The sequence below is a fragment of the Psittacula echo genome (assembly GCF_963264785.1).
Source record: "Psittacula echo genome assembly, chromosome: 2".
In the NCBI taxonomy this organism is placed as follows: domain Eukaryota; kingdom Metazoa; phylum Chordata; class Aves; order Psittaciformes; family Psittacidae; genus Psittacula; species Psittacula echo.
This window is the reverse complement of record NC_137737.1, coordinates 101,911,007-101,938,113: the sequence shown is the minus strand read 5'-3', so window position 1 is coordinate 101,938,113 and position 27,107 is coordinate 101,911,007. Positions and strand designations below refer to the sequence as shown.

Below are 27,107 nucleotides of genomic sequence, written 5' to 3'. Positions count from 1 at the left end.
CCCAGCCGCAAACTAGCACCTCCTTTGTGGAAAATAATGGATATTTATTATTCTATAGAGCACTCAATTTGAGATGCAATAATCATGGATATAGACAACATCGAGCACATTTTCTTTCTCAACCCTATCACTTAGGCTTTTCAGAAGCATAGATACCTCAGACCAAATTAACTTTGTGTAAACGCTCCATTCTGTATGTCAGAGCTGATCTAAAATTTTTAAGAGTACACCTACTGAGTAAAACTGTTTAAATTGCAGAAGTACAAATAATCTTTACATATGAATAAAAAAATATATGTTAATGCTGCAGACTGCCATACAGCACAGTTATATCTGGTGTAAGCTAGCCCAGCCTAGGTGTTCAGCCAAAGCAGCCCAGGCAGTGCTCAGCACAGCCACTTTGTCCTTTCACGATGGTGCAAAGAAAATTAAGTCTAAGCTGGAAATACAAGGCCTGCACTCTGGTTACTTCATTCCTAAAAAGTAATCTAATGGTCTTTTCTTAGGTTTAAACAAGACATCGTTGCAGTTGACATAAATCTCCTCTGACTGCTCAAGGGATGATTCTTCTTTTCTTCCTGTGTTCCATGTGACATGAAAATTAGAACTTCCATAACTGTTACCAGGCTAGAAGAACATTAAAAAAATTAAGAAAATAAAAAGAAGCGTTTAAGGAATTTTCTTCAAAACAGCTGCAACTTTGAAAAAGGAGAAAAATGCCACATTTTCCTCATATGCTGATTTATTATTGGGAAATATTCAACCATCAATTGAAATTTTTTTTTTTTGTCTTCGTGTATGCTACAGATACATTTCAGGTTGAAACAAATGAAAAAAGTCTCACTTTGAATGTTTCCCAGCTGTCCTGCATCAGGTGGCTGGTGAAGCACCAGTGGAATGCCCCCTTATCCTCACATACACACTACAGAAAATGAAGTAGTCTCTCCTACGTCAATCTGAAAACATGAATTAGTCTGAAGTTATTGACCATGCTAAGAATTAGTCATGTAATTAAGACAACTTAATGTGACCATGCCCTGATTAACTGGCATGAGAGGAAAGGTGTTTTCTGAAGTAAATGACTAGCCCATAGCCTGTGGCCACTAGTAAAAGCTTCATTCTGGTACAGTGACCCAACAGTCAAAATAAGACGAATGGAAATGGCATGAGGTCAAATGGCTTTATAAGGGTATATTGACAGTGGAGCTCACCATTGGGTTATAAAGAGGATCATCTGAGGGGATATAAGTGCAAAGCCAGTCTCACATCCACTGTGAAAATGGGATCATTTCCTTAAGCGCAGCATAACTTCATACCCCAACTTAAAATGTGAAGAGACAAGGCAGAAGCAGTGAAATTGTCTCAGTTTTCCATTTCTGAAGGCCTTGAATAGGATTACTGGGGGGGGGGGAGAGAGAGAGAGACTTAAAGCTGCAAAACATTGATTATGACAGTACAAAAAGAAAGAAGCACTGAAGCATCTGTCCCAACAAATTACAGTGAAGCTCAACTAGAAAAAATAAAACAAGACAAAGGTTATCACAGGATGCAATTGTTTGCTTCAGTTTTACAAGTAATGACTTGAAAAAAATAAGTAAATAATACAAACGCTAGTGAACCAAAAGAGCTAATTTTTTAATAACGTGGAACGCAGTTACAACTCTAAATGTATCTGTAAAACATTAAAAAACATTCATCAAAAAAAGAGTAAATAGCAATAATCACACTTTAAAATATTACGTTTTTCCTGTCTATATAGTTTAAGATTAGACTATAAGATTTAAGGGATATAAAGATCAGATACAGAAGAGAAAGATGTCAAGAAATATACAAGATATGAGTTAATTCCACCTGCACCTGAGTAGGATACAAATCATTTGAGAAGGCCTCTGTGATCCTCTTCCTCTTCTTTCTGATGACACACATTCAGTCAGAAAAACAGTGGAGGGAACTGCATCGTGCATGACAGTATACTCCAAAATATCTAATTCCAGCATACGAGATATAATGCTGGTATTGGCCACTGAAAACAGTAATTACAATAAAAAATCCAAGTAATCTTTCCTCTGACTTGCAAACTGTAACATGCATGAGATAGATTAGCAGTGTTTCATAAAAGCCTGGACAGAGAAAAAGGGATCCTTTGATTCAGAAGGAAATGCAGGAAGTTGTTGCCAACAAGTTCCAGATATTGTGGCAGGCAAAGAATTTTTTTTTCTGCTCACTATTTCTTTTCATTTGAAGCAGAGATTCTGGATCACACCAGTAGTGTATACTTGGCAAGAAATACAGCCAATTTAGATAACGGTTTAAACGATTAGTTTGGATCCAGCTGTGAAAAAATCTAGAACATTAAATCATATGACAAAAAAATGCTAGAAGATGTAGAAAACCCCAAGATGTCACCTGCCGTCTATGCACAAAATAGGAGAAGTCTACGCCTAGGTTTATGTTATTCCTGACAGATCGCCTTTGGTGTGAAATTTCAGCTAATACCACTGTGAGCATTTAGCTGACTAAGGAACTTGAGTAAGCCGTTTGTTTTTCTAAAGTGAAAAATAAGTGGGGGGAGGGCGGGAGACACAACAACAACATGGACATAAACTGTCTTTCATAGGCTGTAGAATGGATTAGGTTTTTTCAAGTTTAAAATGTTGGCAAGAAAATTCAATTTTCACATCTACCTTTTTTTTTTTAACTGGTACTGAAGAGGATAGTGGGATGAGCTGTTAACACCTTCACATTTACCTGCTTCAGTATATTAAACAAATTGTTTTGTTACTCACTTTTTTGTGAGTGGTGATGCAGATTAGTAGAAAAACTAACAGTAAGACAGCAGCAGAAATTCCTCCAGCTATGCTGACGATAAACCATTTGTGATCCCAAGTTGCTAAAATACAATAGTAATCATAGAATAGTTAGGATTGGAAAGGACCTTAAGATCATGTAATAAATATGATTAGTATTTTGCATAAACCAGCATGAACTTTTTATGAAAAAATAAGTTGAAAATCAATGATCATGTAGAGACATTATTTGATGACAGCTCATGCTCAATATTCAGACCTCACAACCATTTTCTCATTTCTGAAACACCTTTGTTTTGCTAAGCTACTTATGAAAGTTGTGAAAGGTGAGTGAGCACAGTCGTATGAAAAAATCCTGCTGCCTTGTATAATCCTTTCCTATTCCCTTCCCTCCTCTGGTAAGAAAGCATTGCATCCGTAAGTGACCTGATACATGGATAATAGAAGCACTCTGATTGCTTAAGTGAATGCTATTGGCATAGTAAAAGTTGTCCTGTAAGAGATAACCAACAATCTTGCAATATGTCCATAAGCAACAAGATACTTTTCAGAGTACCAGGAAGATCACCTCAGTCTTCAAGAGGATTTCTATTGGGTACTACACACAGCAGTGCCAATTATTTTCTGTTCTAGTTCAAAAAGAAATCTCTTCACTTTTTAACAAAAATATTTCCACAGAAATTTCTTCTGTTTGGTCACTTTTTTTTAATAACATATTATTGTACGTGCTTTGATGATAGAAGTCAGGAAACCCACCCTATTTGTTCTAGCCTAAGCAAAAATTATTTCTTTGAGAATTACAACCAAGGCAGGAAAAGTTACATTTACACTAACTTTGCTCAAAATGCATTGACTTCTTCAGTATGGAGTCACATCTTCCAATGAAGCTAAGGAGCAACTAGGCTGGAAAAGATGTGATAACTAAAGGGTAGAAACATACAAGACAATGGCCTCTAGCTATAAGTCAATATACTCTTGCAGTGCCTAAGTTTGTGGAGTGGTAATGTGATATTATTCTAATTTTTGAGGTGAAAAAAGCTGGGGGAAAGAACAGAGGTAATAAAGTCACACAGGAAGCCATGACACAAGTCCTCAGTACAGTTATCATGAATTTAAAACTTAGAATTTTTCTCTTGTCACAATTCTAAACTTCAGTAGTAGTAGAATTTAAAAAAAAAAAAGTGTTAAACCACAGAACTTCAAGCCAGCTTTTTGCAGCCCACCACAGGTCCCTGCTTCCTGCTTCTGTGTTGCACCTCTGCACTCCCTTCAGTTTCTCAACATGGAGGAGTAAAACAAAAAAAGGTAAAAAAAAGTGAGGATGCCCTGGGATGGAAAAGGAGTAATGCCTCTTGTATTACTTAGCACAAGAGATGGTGGTTGTATTTCATGGCCACAAAGTTGTTTCTTGTATTTCAGATAAACACTAGCAATTCATTGGTGAACAGAGCCTAAAAAACTGTCATTAGATTAGTCGCTCTTTGATGTTCTGCCCACTGTGGGGGAAGATAACATTCAAAGATGAAACCACAGCTTCCCTGAAGAGCTTTCATTCTGGGTAGACAAGAAAGTTACATGCTCCGTTCTTAGGCAAAAGAAAACAGTCAGTTTCACTAAGGACTGTAGTCCCAGCTAACCAGCTGCTGAGCAGTCAACACGTCTTTTCCTTTCGGGGTCAAAAAGGTTCACAGCTTCTTATCTGGCTATCCTGAGTACCAGCTGAGACATGCTCAGGTACACATCTTTAGTATTAATGTGCTCATTGGAAATAAAAAGAATCTTATCCTTGCATTCCGATGTTATTTTACCAGAAAGAAAAAAGAAAGAAAATTCTCCTAGAAGTTTACACTGATGAAGGTATGTGACACGACAGAGAAGGCTGCCTGATAACAAAAAGCGATGCCTTCTGTATTATAACCACATATGAAATCACTCTACTACCAGCATGTTTTCATCTGCTGTGTACTTAAAATGACAGGATAGTGCATATAGTTATGATCAAATTCAGGAAAAATTATGTCTTTTTCCAGGTATTCAGCTACCTGCCACAGAACATCATTATCTCTGCCATGAGTACTTAAGGAGAAAACATCCTGCATTCCTGGAGAGAAAAATTTAAAATCTTATATTTTATCATCAAGGATGGGTGAATCTGGACAGAGTTCCATACTTCAGTAGCATCACCATCCTTCACTCCAGACCTAATTTTTCTTTTCCTGAATTTTCACCTTCAGGTTTATCAGGTTAAGATAATCCCCTAGGAGTTAATGAGTTTGAGAGCTGAGATTATCAGCTGTCAATTAAATTTGGACAGGAAAAATCATTAGATTTTAATTTTTTTTTAGAACTGACAACAACTCAATGCCCTTTTGCCTCTTCTCATTTGAAGTGAGCAAAGCCTTCCTGAAGCATTTGGGTTTTTTAACTAAATAAAACCTTTTGTAATTACTGACTTTAACGTAACATTCAAAAGTTTGCAGAAACATGTCAGAGGCTTGTCATGTGTCTCTTTAGTTCTTGTGTTCTCATCAAAGTTGGCATGCTGATGGCAGGCTATTAAGTGTATTTTCAGCATCAGTTCAATTTCTGTTAAGTATTAGTCAATGTGTTTCTCTCTCTGCCATCTTTCTAGCCTTGGCACTTTATATATATATATATATATATATATATATATATATATATATATAGTGAAATTTTTTTTTTTCAGGAAGGTCTTTGACCTTCAGTGCACTGACCGGTTTTCAGGAGGTAGCACTGATAGGCCAGACAGCAATTTGTTTTAACAGGAGATTTGAACTTACTGTAAAGATCTGCATGTAGTTTGTCACATGCCTTGCTGGAGTGGCACATATGATATGCTAACTAGACATCTGAAATAGTTTTGCCCAAATCTCAAAGGCAGAAATCCAGCATGAATGCATTCATGCCCAAAGAAAGGTGATTTGTTGAGTAGAGACCCACAGCATGGTCTGATATCTTGTGTTCACACTGTCCAAATTCATGAGGAAAGAAGGAAGTTAATTTCACTCCTATCCTGATTGTCCTCACCACCAGCTGTGGCCTTATCTTCTGTTTTCTGTGGCACAGAAGTGCTGCTGTCTCCTCCCAGCTAAGAAGGACATAGATAACCCTCAATGACTGGACAAGTAGTAGGCTGCTTTTCATCTGCTGCTGTGAAGATCATACTGGGTGCTGTTGAAAATCATTTAAAGGCACAGTCAACATGGGTTCACAAAGAGAAAGCCCTGTCCAACTAATGTGATAACCTTCTATTATGGTAAGGTAACCAGCCAAATAGACAAAGGGAACGAATGCAGGATTCTACATCCAAGACAGTAACATCAGGCATAAGCATAAACTGGAAGAGGAGTGGCTGGAGAGCAGCACTGCAGAAAGCGATCTGGGAGTACTTGTCAGCAGCAGGCTCAACAGGAGTCAGCAGCCAAAAAGGCAAACAACAGCACAGGCAGCCGGTCAGAAGAGGTGATCATCTCTCTGTATTCAGCATTGTTGCAGCCTCACCTTGAGCACTATGTACAGTTCTGGACCCCACTATTTAAGGATATTAAGGTATTTGACTAAGGTGTCCAGAGGAGGGCAACAAAGCTGCTGAGAAGGATAGTACAAGCCATAATGTAATTCTGACCCTAAATATACATTTAAATACAAGCACCACCCAGTTTTTCAGACCTATTGGAAACACACAGCAGCACAAGAGATGTTTCTGTTTTACTTTGTCTAAGACAGCTTGCTGTCCCACTTGCTACTGAAGCAAGAAAAACCTTATTACGACTTTCTAAACATGGCTGGGTCTTCAGAATGGAATAAGCATTTCTTTTTCAATCCTGCTAACTTTTCAGTTCTTTCATATGGTATCTCCTCTTCTTTCCCAGTCATCTATCAAAACAATACATGGATTGTAAGTCTGTTTCCTTCATTCAAAAACATGCTCAAAAAAAAAAAAAAAAATTAATCAAAGGAAAAGGCAAGGCAAGTGAAAATCAGAAATAGGTTCAGATGTAGAATCTGGTGACGTGACCAATCTCCATATTATTAAAATTTTTAGGAGAAATAAGGTGAAGAACACACCAGAAATTTATCCAACGTTTTTTGAGTACATTATATTATTACGTAATATTCAGCCTTCTGTTTCTGTAGGTGCTGTCCAACAAAAGCTACACTCCTTTGCATACACATGCTGCTTTATGTGTGCCAGGTTTTGAGGTCAAAAAGATTTGCAGAAGGCCCTTTTCAGATGGAAATTCCTGTTACTAAAAACAGCAATCACAATATTTAGTGGGATAGAATGGACAAACTTAATGATATTGAAAGCATCTTGCTGTTTTACCTTTACTGATGTTGAAAAACGTTAAATGCAGCATGCTGACTTCTACTGATACAACTGCAAGAATAGTTCAGGCTTTCCTGACATTTGAATACCTTTTCCCTCCTCTCTTCCTTTTTTCTTCATAGGAATTCCATCCTGGTTTTCCTTGGAAAAATACATTGACCTATAGACAAGAAGCAATCTACTTCTTTCTACAGTACCACCACTCAGAATCTGCATGTTTAGAACTATTATCAGCTCTGCAAACAATCCTGTGCTCTTATTTCTACTGAGTTTCAGTCAAGATTCCTCCTCTTCAGACATTCTTGGGGGCTTTAAAAAAAAAAAAAAAAAAAAAATTTTCTTTTCTTTTACTTTCTCTCTACCTAATCAGAGTTTTCTGTATTACTGCTTACAGTGCAGCTATTGTCCCAGCTCCTAGACTCAGTATTTCAAAACACCTCTGGAACTGAGCAAGGCAAGAAGATTTGCAGTATGCATGCAGAATCACACTGACAGACTACAAAAATTGGAGGAGTTTGGTAGCAAATCCAAGCTCTTGTGTGGCTTAACTGTAATGCTAAGCCAAAGAAAACGATGTGACTGAATTGACAGAACATACACAAAGAACTAGCGTAGCAGGTTTCTATCAGCACTTGCTTTATTCAAGCCACGGCTGTTGCATCAAGCAAAGGCACTCATGAATTTGTGAGAGACTTCACTGGCTATGCCACACATGGCGGGGGAGCTGGCACCTGGTCTGTTGCTTCTCTTCCCTTAGTGTTTCTCCATATCTCACTGCAAATATTGTGTTATGAAACATTTCAAACGTTAAAGAGAAATAATTGGAAACCCTTGAGACTTCACTTCTTTTGAAGTTAGTGAAAATTCAACAAAACCCACCTAATATCAAGTGACAGCTTAAAAGGGAGACAATGGAGTGATTTCTGAATCAGACTGTACTTCAGCTTCTGCAATGGCTTTATACTTTTTTTTTCCTCCAATAAACAGGCATAACTATGCTGGCATTGTTAGAACAAAAAATTATAAATAGGATTTGTTTCAAGAGCAAAAGAAGCATGGAAACTAAACTCTTCTTGAAAAAAATTGCGTAGGTAATTCTGGTAATTCTTAAAATTACTGTGCTGCTTTCAACTCATATGCTTTCATTTTGGTATGAGAGGCACTTGGAGCAAGCAGAAAATATTTCTATTACTCTACAATTTGGATATGCTTGATTATACCAATATAGTAAATATTTTGAAATTTTAATGTTTAAAATTGCCAAAGGTAAGAGGAATTTTTGTCCTGATGCCTCTTTCTTTATGACATTCTGCTCAATTTCACGGACTTTTGTGGTCATGCATCAAGAGTAAAGCAGATCAGCATTTTTTTCCAAGCAGATTCTCCACTTCTCAATTAACCATATTGCAGATTAAGCATATTCTGAAGTTCTATACCCCATGCTACAGCTCTTAGATCTGTCTACCAACACTCATGTATTACCAGGAGTAAGGCAGTACACCAAAAGCTGAACTGAATACTGCAACAGAAGAAGGACTGGGGCAGAACAAAAACAGTATCTTCAAAATGCATTCTACAAAGAACTAAAACTACATGCGTGGACCTAAGCTCCCATTACAATCAAACTGTGACAGTAATCATAGTAAAACCTACTGAGTTTCTCAGTTCCCCCCAGAGAAACTCCTTACAAGAGTACGATTGAGGCCATTACATATTTACATTTTCAGCTGAGTGTGCTCTTTCTCTTCATTGGAGGGTAAGTCTTGCCCCTGGGCCACTGTGGTGCTCTGTGCTACTAGGGAATTCCCCTCACATCTTCTTTGAGAGAATGCCCTCCTCTCCCTGCAAACTCATGCAGCCTATCTTCTTCCCAACATCAAAACAGTTTTTCACAAACAGGTCAAGTTCAATAATGAGATCAGACAAGCTTAAAACAAGCTTCTTTCTGTGGAAACATGATTAATTGTTAACTTTGCTATCTTTTACACGCTGCTAATTGGAGTATGGTATTATTTAAATTAACCCTCACTTGTTATCGAGGAGTTATTTTATATGGGTGAAAGTGTTAATGCCTCAGAAGGTCCTATTGTGAAAACATTTACCACTTCCTCCTTTACTTACCAGCCACAGTAAAAATCATCACATGGGTTTTGTTTCTCCCAGCAGCTACACAGCGGTAAGTTGCAAAGTCAGAGGCTGTAATGTTTGGGATGAATTTTGGAGTTTGCCTGATCAGAGCAATCCACCAGTGTATGCTCTTTGAAATCTGAACCAAAGCTTTGCTTTCCTGTTGAGCTGCACAGAACAACAACATCTACTCAATCTGCTTTAATCCTTTCCCACATCACTTGCAGCACTGACTCTCCAATTTTATAAGGGCAAGTAAAAGCAACATTTTCTCCTGGCTTGTTAAACACAAGATTGGTTTTTTTCTGAGATTCTCCAAAAACAATTGTTGGAAAAAACACAAAAAACAACAAAAGATTCTTGTAATTCATTCAAGGGAAGTTTAGTATCAATAATTCCTGTATGGCATATATTGATGAAATTGACTTACAGCAGAAAGATATTCAGATCATTTGAAATATTGAAAACTATATTGATATTGTAAAATATCTGTGACTATATTTTCGTGCACATTTAGGCAAAACAATCTTTATGGAACCATGAGTCTGCGATGACATTGCAAGAAGACTACTGCTATAAATTTTCAGTATGAATGTTTTATTAACAGTTTCGCCAAATATTCAACTGCATAAATTATGGGACCAATCTAATTAAATTTGCAATAGTCTTGTTCTGCTTCCACACTAATTAGAATAAGAAAATGGTTTAATGTGACCCTCAGGACATCCATTAGTAAATTATGTTAAAAGATACTCCAGCCTATGAACTACAATTCTCCCATTCACAAACCTCACCACTTAAATAAAAATTTTTTTATCCTTTCCTATACTCTATTTGGGAAAAACTTGCATGATAGTCAGGCTGTGGTATGAAAGGAGACTTCCGAACAAATTCAAGACTTCTACAACATATAAACCATAGGTGTATCTTAACATATTTTTGACTTAAATCCCTGAGTTATTGTTTTTAGTAATAGAATTCATTGCTTACAAATTTAATAAATAAATAAAATTAAAAATACATTTAAAAGCTCTTTGGTGGAAACACTGTCAATGTTTCTGATGTTCAAAACATTCAATAGTCACTTGGTTTCTAAAGTCAGCTATGTAATGCCTATATCTCCTAAGTGAGGAGTTTCATCATTTTGAAGACTAATGTTGAGAAAGGTTAATGATCAGAGTGCTTTTCCTACACTGTAAAAAGACTGATCTCTCAAGCTCCTCAATTAGTTTCTTTTTTATTAGATGCCTTTAAGTAAAAAAAGGTCACTACTGTGCATTTTTAATGTGTTTGCCTCTACCTATGGCAACAACTGGAACTGAGACAGAAAATTAAAATTGCTTAGGAAAAATGACAGTCATTAAAAGCATCAAAATGTGTTTATAAAAGAAGTTTTAAAATGAAGATGTAGCTAGATTCATGGGGATGGCTGCAGTAGGACTCTGGGTGGAACTGGATCCACTTTAGGACTGAGCTACATTTAGATTCTCCTGGATATACTTTTTTTATCGAAAACCAAGGGAGTAAATGCTGATAAACTGCATTGCTTTGGATGCTGGTAGTGCCAGGGTTGTCTATATCATAGGTACTAAAGAAATCATCATTACAGGGTGGCGTAACTCACCTCCTAATCTAGGTGTAAAGAGAACTAGGATTTCATATGGGAAGTATACTCACTGGAAATGTAGTAATAATCCTCCATGTCGACAGGACAGAAAATTCATTGTGGAAATCTCTGACTTCTGAGACTTCTGCAGTCTTTGTGAAATGATGAATGAAAAAGTCTAGCCTGCAGTTTTTGGTTAATGGAACACAGCAGAGAAAACTTACATTTCCTCTTACTTTGGAGACCAAAATTATAGTTAAAACATTGAAAGGCTGAAAGACAAAAGGAACTGTGTCTAATGAGTTTACCTAAAAAAAAAAATAATAATAAAATAATGAGCTTGAAGATCCATTTAGACTGCAATAGGGGAGACAGAAAGTTAATGACATACAAGAACAGAAGAGAGATAAATTCACTAAGCTAAGCAGAAGGTACAATACAGTGAAGCTAATTAAATCCTTGGACAGCTTGCCAAAGACAGCTAAATTTCTATTACAGAAGATGACTGCCAAGGCTGGATAATCATTCAAGATATCATGCTAGTTCGAGCAAGAATTTACTTATGGAAGCCTAAGGATTATTCAAATTATATTAAATGACTACTATGATGGGACTGTACGCTTGCAAAATATGCTCCTTGAAGTGCAGTCACTCAAAAGTCAGTACATTAGAATAGGTTATATTTTTTATATCTGGAAGATTCAGATCTGCAGATTAAGATTCAGATCTGCCAGTGAAGAGAAGTAAATGAAAAGGTGATTGAAATCAATTCTCTCTCTTTCATATCACATTCTTAGACGTCAGATCCTTTCTTCCTGTTCCACTTTTCAGACCACTAAATTCTAGCAACTATCTGCATTATGGTAAAATCCATTTCTTTTCTGAGAAGTGTCTCCCTCTTAAGTGTGCAGTCTTTCCTGTTCTCTCCTGTGAGCAAGCCCTGCTGCTACCCACATTCGCTGTAGGAACCTTGAAGTCTCTCCATCCTCTCCTGGGTCTGTCCTTGCTGTCTTAATTATTTCATGCCAATGCCACCTTGAACTCCAGGTATTTCTCTTACGTAAACATGTTTTTCGTAGAAATTATGTATATGATGCTAACTCCCACCTTCCAGATGATTCCCATCTGACTCAAAGTGCAGCTATCCAGGACTGTATAACAACCAGCCTACTTCCCTGACGTTCTGCTATACATTTGCTAGAAAAATGTACATTACACATATGGTCAGCAGCAAACAAACAGATAAAATATTTCCTACCAAAATAATGAAAATCCCTTCTGCCTTACAATTTATTAATTAACTTTGTGTGTTATATGGACATGGACAGTGGGATTGAGTGCACCCTCAGCAAGTTTGCCGATGACACCAAGCTGTGTGGTTCGATTGGTACGCCGGAGGGAAGGGATGCCATCCAGAGGGACCTCGACACACTTGTGAGGTGGGCTGATGCCAACCTGATGAAGTTTAACCATGCCAAGTGCAAGGTCCTACACCTGGGTCAGAGCAATCCCAGGCACGGCTACAGGTTGGGCAGAGAAGAGATTCAGAGCAGCCCTGCAGAGAAGGACTTGGGGGTGCTGGTCAAAGAGAAAATGAACATGAGCCAGCTTCAGTGTGCGCTCGCAGCCCAGAAGGCCAACCGTATCCTGGGCTGCATCAAGAGGAGCGTGACCAGCAGGTCAAAGGAAGTGATCCTGCCCCTCTGCTCTCATGAGACCTCCCTTGGAGTATTGTGTGCAGTTCTGGTGTCCTCAACATAAAAAGGACATGGAACTGTTGGAACAAGTGCAGAGGAGGGCCACGAGGATGATCAGGGAAGTGGAGCACCTCTCGTATGAAGATAGGCTGAGAGAGTTGGGGCTGTTCAGCCTGGAGAAGAGAAGGCTGCGTGGAGACCTCATAGCAGCCTTCCAGTATCTGAAGGGAGCCTACACGGATGCTGGGGATGGACTATTCATCAGGGACTGTAGTGGTAGCACAAGGGGTAACGGGTTAAAACTTAAAGAGGGGAAGTTTAGATTGGATCTAAGGAAGAAATTCTTTACTGTGAGGGTGGTGAGGCACTGGGATGGGTTGCCCAGGGAGGTTGTGAATGCTCCATCCTTGGCGGTGTTCAAGGCCAGGTTGGACAGAGTCTTGGATGGCATGGTTTAGTGTGAGGTGTTCCTGCCCATGGCAGGGGTGTTGGAACTAGATGATCTTAAGGTCCTTTCAAACCCTAACTATTCCATGATTCTATGATTCTATATTTGCTAAACAATATATCCTGGCTTCCCAATAGTATAAAATACAACATAGAGTAGTATACTGTCCTAGGCACATTACACAGCTAAGGTTGCCTTGCAACTTCAGTGAAGAATTTGCAGGTGCAAATCTTGATATATTTGTACAATCTTCTACTATACAAAAACTAAATAATATGTTAATAATGAGAGCTATGTGCAAACAGCCACATTAAAATAGATATAGGTTTGAGATTCTTGGCTCCCATACATTCTATTACAACCATTTTTAATCATGGGTATCCTGGTTTTTTTTTTAATTTTTTTGCCTTGTATTTGTACTTGTCAGTATGCAGCAACATTCAACTATTTTCACTCTCAATAAAAGATATAAATCCCTGCACTTTTTACAGCATGATACCTTGCACAGCTTTAATGATTATGTAGGGCACAGGCAGGAGACCTACGTAGTTCTAATTAAATCTTCCAAGTACACTAAAGTGCTCCAGGCTTTTGTTTTAAGTGATTGTCCCATTTTATTTTGACACCAGCATCAGCATAGTTCTTTCATCCTCCCTCTCTGTTCAACCACTTTCTTTATTTAGCACCCTCCTGAACACAGTTTCTTTGCTTTCAGCCTGGTACACGTGGGATGAGAACCTCCCACTCTGAGAAATAATTCTATGGGATTAAAGCAGACCCACACACCTTCACCCCTGCACACGCACGGTTCAAGGTGGCACACGATGTGTGAATATCTCAGAAATGCAAAAAATTATGTATCATTGCATCTGTTAAAAATAGAGTTCCCCTGCCCACTGCTTGTTCCAGCTGCTGCCACTGCTGCCTGCTCTGCCCCTGCCATGGCCACGTCATCTTGCCCTCCTGGACAGAAAATAGGGGAGGTGACAGAATTCACTTTAGGTGCATTTGCCTCTGCTTAGTGAAGAAGTGCTGTGTTTGATATCCTCCCACAACTATTCATATTTCCATCTACCATTAGACATTTAAAGGAGAAAAATAGTGAGTTTTCATTTTCTTTAAATACACAATCTTTCAATATTTTTCTTGGAAAACAGATCTCAGAAATATAGAGCTATAAAAGAGTGTAAACCAGCTTCCTAGGATTTAAAGGATCAAGCAACTAAACTCAAATTTTGCAGCATAAAAATTGCTGGAATTAAGAAATACATTTTGAGGAAAAAATAAAATAATGGTGTAGTCATTTTATTTTTTTGTTTCTTTTCCTTTTCCTGCCCTTGCTACAAACAATTAAAAGTGAAAATGAACGTTATGTAAAAAATTGGTCCCCATTTTTTTGGGTAGAGATTTTCAGACTTTCTATTTCTTGGTTCTTGTGCTACCCACTTCAATTTTTTTTTTTTTTTTTTTTTTTTGCTTGCCTTCAGCTTGTTTATTGTTTTTTAAAGTCAGGTACCTATGACACTTAAAGTGCTGTACACTGCAAGTTTAACCAGTTCCAGATTTATAATTTCACGCAAGGTTCAAGAATCTCACTTTGGACAACATATATATCTCATACATTCCTTCTGGTTTAAAAATATTTATGAAGAAACCAATATTCATACTTCAAAATCTAGTTCTGCAATTTCAGAAAGGCAAAATTCAACACAGTAAAATAAAATGTACAGAAACACTCTCTGGCTTAACAGGTTTCTGCATCTCTGTTGAGGCTTAAAGCTTAGCAGAGGTTAAGTACTGTCAGAGCTGGATTTATAAAAAGAGTGTTACATCAACACAATATTTTTCTTCGGCCTATAATAAGAAGTGAGAAATCAAATTGCAGATGAAAAAGAGACTTAAAATTTTATGAAGATGAACTTTCTCTGGAGCTCTTCTTTGCACCAAGAAAATAAACTCTCCTGTAAGGAAATACATCAAGAGTGACCCCTTTACTCTTCCTGAATATAGAATTGCAGAATAGTTAGGGTTGGAAAGGACCTTAAGATCATCTAGTTCCAACCCCCTGCCATGGGCAGGAACACCTCACACTAAACTATGCCATCCAAGGCCTCATCCAACCTGGCCTTGAACACCGCCAAGGATGGAGCATTCACAACCTCCCTGGGCAACTCATTCCAGTGCCTCACCACCCTCACAGTAAAGAACTTGCTCCTTAGATCCAATCTAAACTTCCCCTCTTTAAGTTTTAACCCGTTACCCCTTGTGCTACCACTACAGTCCCTGATGAATAGTCCATCCCCAGCATCCTTGTAGGCCCCTTTCAGACAGAATTATATCTAGCTCCTAAACTAATGTCTTCCAACTGTATTAGGACATACCACATGGTTTTGCTGAGTTTCTAAAAAAACTGGTTTTCCCTTTTTTGGATGAGACCCAGAAACAAGGATGCATAGCTATTGAATAAGTTAGAACAGTAAAGATCTCAATTTCTGATGAGCCACTGACACTTGTTCTATAGTTGGGCTCAGAAACCAGCAGCAGTGGTGTTTTTGAAAAGAATGCATTTTTCTAATAGCAACTGTTTGGATCATAAAAGCGAAAATAAAAGTATTTATGCTCCTATATCCTTCAAACATCCCTTTAAATATATATTAAATTGTAGTGCAACAATTTGGAGAATCTTTCCGTACTAATTATGAATTCTGCATGGTGTTGTAAACACTTAACATGTAATTGTAATTCACCTGCCAACTGAATTTGTTTAGGTATATTCCATTGCTCTTCATTTTTATTTTACTCTTTTAAGCTGAACTTTAGTTACCCAGAGTGCAAGGAAAGGGAAAAACCAAAGATAGGGAAAGAGAGAGTACAGTGCTAATAAGAGTGAGAAAACACATGCTTTCTTCAGTATAAACATTCATGAACTTCCAGCAAAGAGAATTTGGTTGTTGGGGAAGAAGTCATGTGATGAAAGCATATAATGCATTATGCCAGGATTAACCTGCAGGACAGTCTTGAAGATATGAGAGGTCAGAATATCAGATTTTCATTCTCTCTAGGAATTTCATCAATTCAGGATTACCAGCAATAGAAGTTCAATGTGCAGACAGGAGTGACACAGCCTGTCTCAGCCTTCACTTTTTGTAAATAACCCATGTTGTCTTATAGTGGATGAAGAGAAATGTTATACTGAGAAACTCCATGTCACAGCATGTGTATGTGCATGCATGTATGCCTACCTGCTCATATCTTCCATGACACTCCTGAGGGCTGGACTTCAGCCAGGGCAGAGGATATCATGTTTTAAGCCATATAGAAGAAAAAAGGTAGGGAGGGAAAAGGTGTGAAGAATTAAACTGGATCCTAAGGACAACTATTTGAACCAACATTTCTCAGGAGGGAAAGCCATAGGTGCCAAAGCAATGGACAGGGCACACAAGCAAGTTGCCCAGCCACAGAGGCATTGTGACTAAAGCTCAGGAGTGAAGGATGCACTGTGGGAAATTTCTGCCCTGCGTCTCAGATCCTAGTTATTACCTTTAATGTATTGTTTTATGGATTTAAAATATATTGGAGAAGAAGAAATTATACATTTTGTTTCATAAATTTAATGGCAGCTTTGTAACAGGTAAGAAAATGGAAGAAATGAAATGTTTCTTTTCCATTTCTTTTTGTCCTTATTAAGTTATAAATTATATTCCTGGTCTGACAAGCCAGCTGAAAGAAGTATTCATCATTAGAAATACAAGCAGCAGAAATAAGTTCTGCAGATAATAACATTTCAGAAATTAAAATATTAATCACCTCTTAGTTATTTCCTTTAGAGTATTTGGAAGTTGAATTATCTGAATCTGTAATTCCTTTTACCTTCTGCTTTTCACCTATCTCTGTTCATTCCATAACCTATCATGTATTTCCCCAAATACTGGATTCAGTCTGTCTTATAAAGTTAATACTATCTCCTAAATTTGAAATATTTTAAAGCTGTCACTGCACGCTTTCCATTTCCCCCTGCAATTGCATCCTGTAATGATTTCCAAATTCCATTATCTCAAAATTTCATGCATCACTTTTACACTGAGAAGCAAAACTCAAAGTTATAAAACTCTTGTATTGGTTTAACTACTGGGTATTACAGTAGCTATGGTTGATACTAGAGGAAATACCATACTCCAGTAAATCTCTATGTCACATTGATAGCCGCAGTGGCATAAAAGAGTAGCTGAGAAGATGAAGTATTTTTGGCTTATAGAGGTTGGGGGACACTTGCTCCACCCCCAAAAAAAAAAAAAATTAACCCACTAGATTCAAGTACAGGTAAGTTTTGACTTCCCTAACTGCACCCATTTGTGCTTAGATAGTATTTCAAGGTTCCTCCCAGATCAACTGCCCCTGCTTCCATCCCATCTATGTTTCCTTTTTATGCTTGAGTTTAGTTAGGAGCTGCTTGTCCATCTATGTTTGTGTTCCAGTATTTTTGCTTGATTTTCTGCTTGTCTGGATGGACAATTGGAGGACATTTCCATTGAAAATCTTCTCTCCATTACCCTTGGGATTCTTCCAAAAAATCGCTGAATGGGTCAGAGTCTGCTCTTCTGAGGTCCAGGGTTGTGATCCCACTTTTTTTTCATGATCCTTTTTGGGATCATGAACTGTACTACACAGCGAAACTTGCCCCTGCTCTTCACAACCCCTACAAGTTCCTCCTTCGATAAGTCACAGGTTGAGCAGAGTGCCTCCTCTCTTCAGCTACTTAATCACATAGTGAGGAAGTTATCACCAATGCACTCCAGAAACCTACCAGATAGATTGTAACCTGCTGTGTTGCTCCTTTACAATTAGCAAGTAGTTGAACTCTCCAAGGAGGACCACAGAATGTGAAGCTTCTTCCAGTTTTCAGGTTTTATCTATATCAGGCCTGGTTACCCTGATCAGGCAGTCAGTAGCAGACACCCACCACAACATCACCTGTGTAATCTATCTGCTAATCCTTACCTATGAGTTCTTGGCTGGCTCATCATCCATCCCCATGCAGGATTTCACAAATTTCCACTGCTCTTTCACATGAAGGGCAGCTCTCCTTCCCTATTGTCCTAAACTGTCCTCCTTAAAGTGCCCATATCCAGCTATTGCAGCACTCCAGTCATGTGAGCCATCCTACTGTGCGCCTGTGATTCAAATGAGTTCATAGCCCTGCAATTACACACAGAGCTCTAATTCCTTGTTTGTTTCACATGCTGTGTTCACTGGTGTACAGATACTTCATATAATCATCCAGTCATGTTTATTTCCCAGAAATATTTCCCACCTCAGTGTGTCCACTTAGCATTTCCTCATTTTTGTGGACATACTTGGAATGGTCACATTGTGCCCTGATTTGTTGCTTTCAGGATGCTTACTGTCTATGTAATCCCATGCCGTTTGCTCGGCAGCCCAGTCTACTTCCTTGCTCACTAATGGGTTGTTATCTCACTTTACTGTTAAAGCTCCTGTCACCAGCCTATTGGCAAGGACATTTTTTCCTCATGTGATTAGGTGGATCCTGTCTCTTCCTAGCAGTTCTTGATCATCAGAAAGTTCTATAAAAAGGTAACACCTTGTTGTTGACACCAGCCATGCAGCTGGATCTTGACCTATGGAATCCACCCCCTCTTCCTACAGATTTTCCCTTCTTCAGCAGGATCAAGGAGAAACCACCTGAGCCTCCCATTCCTTGACCACCACCTCCAGCACCATGTAGTCATGCCTGATGTGCTCCAGGTCCCTCCTGGACTTGTATTTCGTGTACACATGAAGAAGCAACAGAGGTTAGGAGTCTGAGGACTGGGCAAGGCTTGGCAGTCTCACTGCAGCATCCTAGAGTCTACCCTGGCAACCAGCATATCTCCCTAGACAGCAGGTTGGGTCAGCAGCTGAACAATGAGAGTCATCCCCAAATTATCACTCAACAGCAAGTCAGTTAATAGCTACAGTAGCCAGCTGACACACAATGCATGTTCATGAAAACCATGCTCTTAGGGAGCATATAAAACAACCCTTCTAATTTTTATCTTATTTTGGTAAAAACAAAGCAGTCCTCGGGGGTACTGATTGCTACAATTTTTTCCTTAACGTGGCATATTCTGATGCAAAGTAACCAAGAGTACATAAAGGCATCATTAGTCTTAGTAACTAACTGAACATTCAAAATGGTAAAGAGTAAAAAGAAGAAAAGAGGAGGGGAAAAAAAACCCCAAACACCCAGTGCTGAATAAAAGGATCTGGATGCTCTGATTGTCAGCCAAATAGAATCAAAAATGTTATCACATTATCTGTTTCTAAAAGACAAATTTTCTCAGGTGACAACAGTCATATACAAGACAAAGGATGCACTAATCTGCATCATTCAGCAATGGTAAGACCTTAGATGGAACATGGTGTTTCGTTCTATGTATCTTATCTTAATAAGGTTATATACAAACAGGAGAAAACTCCTATGAGAATAAGAACGATGAAATTCAGAAACATGAAGTAAGAAGTAAAGTTTAAAAAATTGTGTTTGTTTAGTACAAAGGGATTCAGAGAAAACTCCGGGAACAAACTCGCCAACAAAGTTTTCAAGTTGACAAACAGGTATTCTTTATTGCGGCACTGGGAGAGATGGGGGATAGCTCCTCCTAACGTGTGTCCCAGTATTGCTACGCAAGCCGTCCTTATACAGCCACTGGGTATACATACATATTCATGAGGCTACATATAGATTACATCATCTTCCAGAAAGTTTTCTGCATGCGTACAAAAATGTGGTGGTGGTCTCTGAGGGTCGTTTACTTCTTCCAACAATCTTCATCACTTCTGGCTGCCTTTGAAGCACGCGCAGTAGATGTTTATACCAGCTTAATTGGTTTATTAACCTTACAGACACAGCAATCATCCTGTCCTTCTACTTATCAGTTAGTTTAACTGCAGCCCATCCTGGACACCTGCTATTCCCAGATACTCCTTATCCCTATGTCCTCTTTTTCTATCCTGTTTTTCTTACACTCATTTTGTACTAAGGTCATATGGACCTAAAACTACATCAACTAAACAGTTTATCTTATACAAGAATTCTCAGTACGTTCTCTAGCTGTATTCTATTTTTTTTTTTCTGTGAATCATGCACCTCATTAATTTTCCATTGCTACTGTTACAAAGCCATCAAACTTAACATTACTTAAAACTGATTCTAAAGGTTTATGTATTTCATTTTGTAATTTTGTGTCCCCCTTGTCTCAAAGGGGATGACTGAAGACTGGCAACATGAGAGCCTTCCGCTTTTTTTTCAAAGGAAGGACTACAGTGAATTATTAAACAATCATTTTTAAACAAGAGATATCTGGGTTAGACACAATGAGGAAAAGAAATCTCCTTGTAAGGCTGGTTAAACACTAGAATGATTATACAAGAGTTTTATGCATGCACTTCCAACATGGGAATCAGTCAGGGATGATACAGATATGCTTATCCTGCCTTGGAGCACAGCGATAGATGATATTAATTTGGAATGTCTCTTCCAGCCTGAGTTTTCCACAATTCCATAATTCCTTTTGATCTAAGCTTTTCCTTCAGAAAGGAAAAGGAGATACCTACTCTGCTCCCAACACAGCTGGTTTCAGTTTGGGGTTTTTTTCCCTGGTCTATTACACCAAAGGGGCATGCAATTCTTAGTTCATCACAGAAGATAAAAAGTAAGAAAAGCAGCATTTAACAGGTCAATAATCACAGCAGAGGTGTGAAGAAGGCAGTTTCAGTTGCCTATACCTTCTTGCTTTCTTATTAGGTGCTGACAATGTGGTTGACACTGTATAAGATACAGAAAGAATACTTGCTCTGAGGAGCTCAGTGTCTAAAAGCCAAAGAATGAAGATCCATTAGGATTAGTTCTTGTTTCCATGTGCTTTAAACGGTTGATAATTTTTCACTGTTAGACCTATGAATCACATTCTAAATTGAGACAGAGATAAATAGAAAGCAAGCTATTTCAGGTGAATAGGGACTTGAAAAAAATCTAGGCAACATGCTGCTTTTGGCAGGCAGAAGAATATTAATATAGAAGTAAGTGCTGAGTGGCATGGATATCATCACACTAGCTAAGTATAGAAAAGCTCTGTCTCTGCTATCACAGAAGAGGTTGATCACTCTATTTAAAATACGGGAGTACTTCATAGTACATCTGGCATTTAAATACTCTATTAATGAACTTCCATTCTTGTTCAGAGTTGCTAACAAAATATATCCCCTGAGCAAATGGCCCATTGTCACTGATTGACAGAAACACGAATTTACTCGTGAACTAAAAAAAGAAAAAGAAAGAAAAAAATTTCCAGTAGTATAACAGCGACACAATTATGCAACTCTCCATAATTCACATAATGGGTGTAAAAGTCACTCTGAGGATCAAAGGAATATTTCTCATTCTATTCCAAGCATAGCAAGGGAATTTTTATATCAAACTAGTATTAATTTTAACACTTAACTGAAATAAAATGCCTAAAAAAATAAACATAAGTTTCAAAATATACAGAAATTCATGTTAGAATTCAATAGTTTTGAAAGACGAATAAATAAAAGCAGGACAAAAATATTTCAGGTAATTTTAACTACATCCATTCTTTATGTAAATAAACATAAAACACTCCTCTGCCATAAAGGCTAGCTTTCAAATAAACAGGTTATATATATCACATAATTTTTCACTGTTGAAGACTTTTGACTTTCCATCTAGATGTTTAACAAAGACATAGTCTATGGGAGTAGAACAATATAATTTTGTGATCTCTCTAATGATGTTTATTACATTCTATATTTTAAGTTAAATTGACATTGTAAATTTGTCTATCATGTATTTTAGGATTGCTGATCTAACTTCAGCTGATTGAGTTCTGCATCACAAAGCTAATTTACTTTGCTTCTAAGATGGTTTTTGCCTACAGTCAATCGTCACTTATTCTGTTAAATTTTAAATAATGTTTTAATTATACATTTCAATGGAAACAACACCTCCTAATCCAGGGATTGCTACATTTTATTGCTACATTTTAATGCAATACAAGCTAGAGAGCTAACTATTAATAAGGCCAAGTAGTCTGGGAGGATGTGTGATGTACGTATCAGGACTTTTTAAATCAGAATGACTCACAGGATAACTTGCAGTTATGTGGGAGGCATTAAGACAGTGGTCTCGTAATGTGCAAAGTATTTCACTGGACTGCAGCCAACAAAGAAATGCCTCATACTTTCATAAGGGCAAGACAGAAAAGGGCAAGCTTATCATTACAGGCAGCGACAATACAAAACTGAAGACAGGTCTGGAAAATGATCAAAATAAACAAATGGATTTATGACTCAGTTGGCTATAGGTAAGTAAAGATCTGGGCGAACCAGAAAGAGACAAAGGATAGAGTGTGAAGAAAAAGGAATTTTGCCAATACCTCTTCCAATTCCTTTATAAATGAAAGTAATTCCAAAGCCATTCCAAAGTGCTAGAGACTGGAAACATGTCCTTTCTCTGTATACATTTCTTTGTAAAAGTTTATAATTTGAAACAAAAGAAAGTAGGCAGAGTTCCTGCTGTTGCTTTGCTCTTGGTAGGTACATGGATAGCAAATGGCAAAATGACACAGCTGAGTACTCCGTTTTGAGTGGCCACCTGTGGTGACAGTTAAACATGCACCTCGATGCACTCCTGCCCAATGGGCTGATGGAGTACACTGCTTTCTCAATGTTCTTTCATTTGAAAGTAAAATTACAACACCTGCAGCTTCAAACGCCTTCTCTTCAAGGCAGCAAGTGTATAAAATAACATCTTTTTGATGATCAATTTCTGCATGATGTCTCCAAAGCTAATGCTTCCTCTATTAGTAGTGACTTCTGTCTCTGCTCCTCACTTTCATACTGCATGCAAAATCAGTCTTCAGACATAATCTCTAAGCACTCTGTATAAGAAACTGCAGATCATACTTAAGCTGTTCATGAATGAGAAAAAAAGGTGAAATAAAACTATTTCTACATCTTCACACCTTATAAAAAATGTACAAGGAGTTCTCTCTGAAAGTATGAGTTTTGTTTGCTTAGTGCAGGAGTATTTGTGACTCAAAATGTGAGAACCTTAAGGGAAAAATCCCGCCTGAATTCTGTTCTGAAAACTGTTGGGTGTATGCTCCCATTACAGGAAAAAAAGAAGCAACAGATTCACCCAGCTGGCAAGTACCTTCCTGTGGGATAGCTAGACTATTCCTTGCCAATATGCTCATGTGTAACAGTGCCAGAACATACTCTCGAGTTCTTTGCAATTATGGCACACAATTTCAGCACTGCATCCACTTGTAGTACTATCCTGAAGTTATATGTGAAGTTTCCAATATGATACCCTGAGTACCTAAGTATTATTGCTTTTCTGTCAGTATGTTTCAGTAACTGCCAATAAAGGAAGCATGGATAATGGTGTGCTGTCTGAAAGAATTCTTTCTCACCTATTTCATAGACGTCATAGGAAACCTTTATCCAAAATTTAAAGCAAAAATAACAAAAACCATTTTTATTATGTATTCTGATACAGAGCCCACACCTAGTTAAAACAACAACAACAAAAAAATCACCACAATAATTCCATCAAAAATTTTATATAAGTGGTGATTTATCACCAATTCCAAGGTCTTCCATCTTCCAATGGTACAATGATAGTACACCAAGAAAAGACCTCTATAACCTTCTCTTTCTCTTGGGATCTCAGATCCTTTTGACAGCTCAACTATTGCCTTTCCAAGATTAATTTTTTATTTTTTTTTTTTTTTACTTTTGTCCCTGCTAGAGAAAGAATTGTCTTCACCCCACCCAGACCATAGTGGGGCTGAGCTGCTGATCACCAACCAGACAAATAAGCCAGGAGCAGAGTCCTAAATAGAGTTTCTCCAGTTTTCTTTTTTGCCACCTCATACACCGCAAATCACTCGATAACATCTTTAATCATATATGAAGGAGTGTAACCAGAGTGGACTTTTTGTTTATAAAGACATCTTTATAGTAAAGGGAAATAAATAGGAATGTTGTTAAAATATTAATAAAAAGTGCTTAATGCTTTTCAAATACTTGATTTCTTTCTTTCAAATACTCAACTTTCTTCTTTCTTCTCTTCCTGTGACCCCAAAATTTTTTAACTGATTGATCATATAGTTTCAGGCTTGTTAACACTTGAGTTGCTTGCTCTAGTGACACTACTGTACTACTGTCACATATTTAATTTGCAATGTAGATTGAAGTTGTAATAGTTTATCTTCACTGATGGTTTATCTTCACCGATGGTACACTTCATTCTTTTTGGACCAGTGTTTATAAAAAACATGTTTGTTGGCATCTATCGAGATCTTAATAGGATTCTTCTCAAAAACTGTGATTCATTTAATGGAAAAGAATGAAATTTCCTTCAACATTATTATCTCACTCTGTAGCAGGATTAAATTGATATATTTGAAAAAATGCGGGGTGGGGAGGTTGTGCCTGATGTTGGTTTAAGTTTCTGTTTTAGTGTGCTCAAACCAAGACAGAAATCCCATCTACTGAGAATACTGAATACCACAGTATCATTTTAAAAAACTGCTTCTGGTAACCGATCTATCTTTGCATGGTATACAGTGTGCTGAAATCTGTAAGTGGATTGTCTAATAAAGGTATTGGACTGAAGGTCAACATCCCACAGGAAAGTGACTGCCTTGTTTCTTGCATCATTTCAGATTAACCCTAGCCCATAGATTCAAGAACAAATAGCTGAGATCAGTACTGCCTTGGCCAGAAAAAGGACTTAATAATCTTGCAGATCTCTACTGCACTTAACTTTTAGGATTTTACAGAAAGTGAACCCTCTGTAACTAACGGCTCAGCACTGCCAGAACTCAGGATGGACTGAATCAAATAAGAGATTTGTTTTGGCTTTGCTTGTTCCTTTTTGTAATCAGCAACCCAAATTTTCAGATATTAGTTTACCTGAATGCAACTAAAATGTATGTTTCTGACACCTACACTCACAACAATACTGTGCATAAATGGACTGACAGAGGAAAAGAAATTAAGGAGACACTACTTCAGTAATGTTATTCCTTATATAATAAAAAAGACGCCAGAGTGAAGCAATCATGCAGAGATGCCATGAAAGGGTCACAGTTGAGGTACTCTGACCTGGATTGCAGCGTCCTACTCTGAAGGACCTTGATCAGCTCTTTCACTAGGAGGACATTCCCTTTTACGTGTAAATGACTGTGAATTGTATGGCTATGCTGATGTGCCACACAGGGGGAAATCTTTTAAATTCCAAACTGTCTTACCTAACTAAACAATCCAGGGAGACACAATAATTTTTTTCAAAATCAGGGCTCAATTTCTCATTTGATGAGCAGCAGTTCACTAATAAAATGTTAGCAGGGAGAGGAAGATAGAGTGGGATTCCTATTTCATCTGTGCCGTCAACAAATGTACTGGCTAAAATCAAGTTTCAAAAACTTAGTGGTGCAGGCAGAAACAATATATGTTGAATTTTTGAAGTTCAGGTATGTCCTACAAGAGTCAGGTTTGTTGTTTCATTGTAACATTGAAATGACAGAATTGCAGTTAAAACAAGTTTGAGATGAAGTCTCAGACGTATCAGGCTAGGAAAGGACAGTTACTTTTATCTTCTGGACTTTGAAATGTTAGGAAGTTAATCTCTCTTTCAACCCATTCTTCCCTCTTTGGTAAATACAATAAAATATTGAATGAGGTCTATTTTCACTTTGGAGAATGGGAAAGAGGAACAAATTCTTTCTACGTTCACAACACCAAATCAATAAACCAATACACAAAACTAGTTATCTTTTGAAAACTATTCTATCACATGTACATAATGATCTTCTAAGGACTTGTCTGCTGTCAGAGAAACTTCATTATTTGCATTAGAGTTGCCAGTTGACCAATGCTGATAGACACACATGGAAAAATACTAAAAAAGGGTTCTTTCTCCTCTTACTCATAGAGCTGGAAAAGAGATCAAATTGAATGAGTGATAGGTAATTACAGAGCCTTTGGACATGGACAGCTACACAGAATGTACATGCACATAGTTGAATCTTTTTGTTTCCCTTTTCCTTTTCCAAAAAAAATCTCTTTTTTTTTCTTAATTTAAACTTCCCTACTTCTCTCCCTTTTGATGCCACACCATTCCTAAATGGTAATTTTGTTCCTGAACAAGCACGTACAGAAGAGCTTCCAGAAAAAAAACAGTTCTAGTTTCAGATCAGGAATTCCCTCATCATGCAACATAAATATAAAAATATGGTTCATGGGTTTCAAGGTTCATCCCTGTAATTTCACGGGTAATTGCAATTTCATCCTCTGAAGAGATCCTATAGCTTGTTGAACTGCTATGAGAAACTTGGCCAAACAGAAATATCACCGTTACATTAACCTTTAGTATCTAAAATCTGTCATGTAATACATTGCTGCTGTGACTTATGTCAACTCAATTCCCCTTCTTAACTTCCTGCTTCTCTTAAAACTATATTTTATTAAAGTAATATAATTCTTTTCTGTTGTTCTTGTTCTTTTCCACAGATTATTCCATTTCTGCATGCTATATAATTGAAAAGAAAATTGAAATACCAGACACTTCCTAAATTGGCATGGCTTTCTGGTTTGCATATATCAGAAAATTAAAAAACAATGAGATATACTTACTTGGCAGAACAATTTATATTACCTTTTCCCAAATACCATCTGGGTGAGTTACAATGGAGCAAAAGTAAATACCTACATTCTGCAAAGTGCTCTTGATGAATGATAAGGACTTGTCTTCATTGGAAGCATTTTCAAAGGAAATTCTTCCATTGTATTTGTCTTCAATATGAATACCATAGATTGGATGAAAGACAGCTATATTTTCTTTATGAGTTACATTAATTTTCATCCAGGATGCCTGGATTTTCTTGGGTTTTTTTGGATATATGCATTCCAGTTTCACCTTTGCAGTAAGTTTTACAGTTGAATCCACAAACTTTCCTTCCACACTGGTTAAAGCACACAT

At 37.6% G+C, this 27,107-nt stretch overlaps 1 protein-coding gene across 1 annotated transcript; it reads right to left on the bottom strand.

The window, feature by feature from the left end:
• Window positions 1–465: 465 nt before the first annotated feature.
• On the bottom strand, window positions 466–27,107 carry CD226 (CD226 molecule; the record flags this gene model as incomplete). The annotated part of the gene is given in 7 exon segments (XM_080609693.1): window positions 466–627; window positions 2,787–2,890; window positions 9,280–9,371; window positions 9,373–9,476; window positions 9,480–9,598; window positions 26,762–26,774; window positions 26,778–27,107. Coding segments are annotated over 7 exon segments (924 nt in total).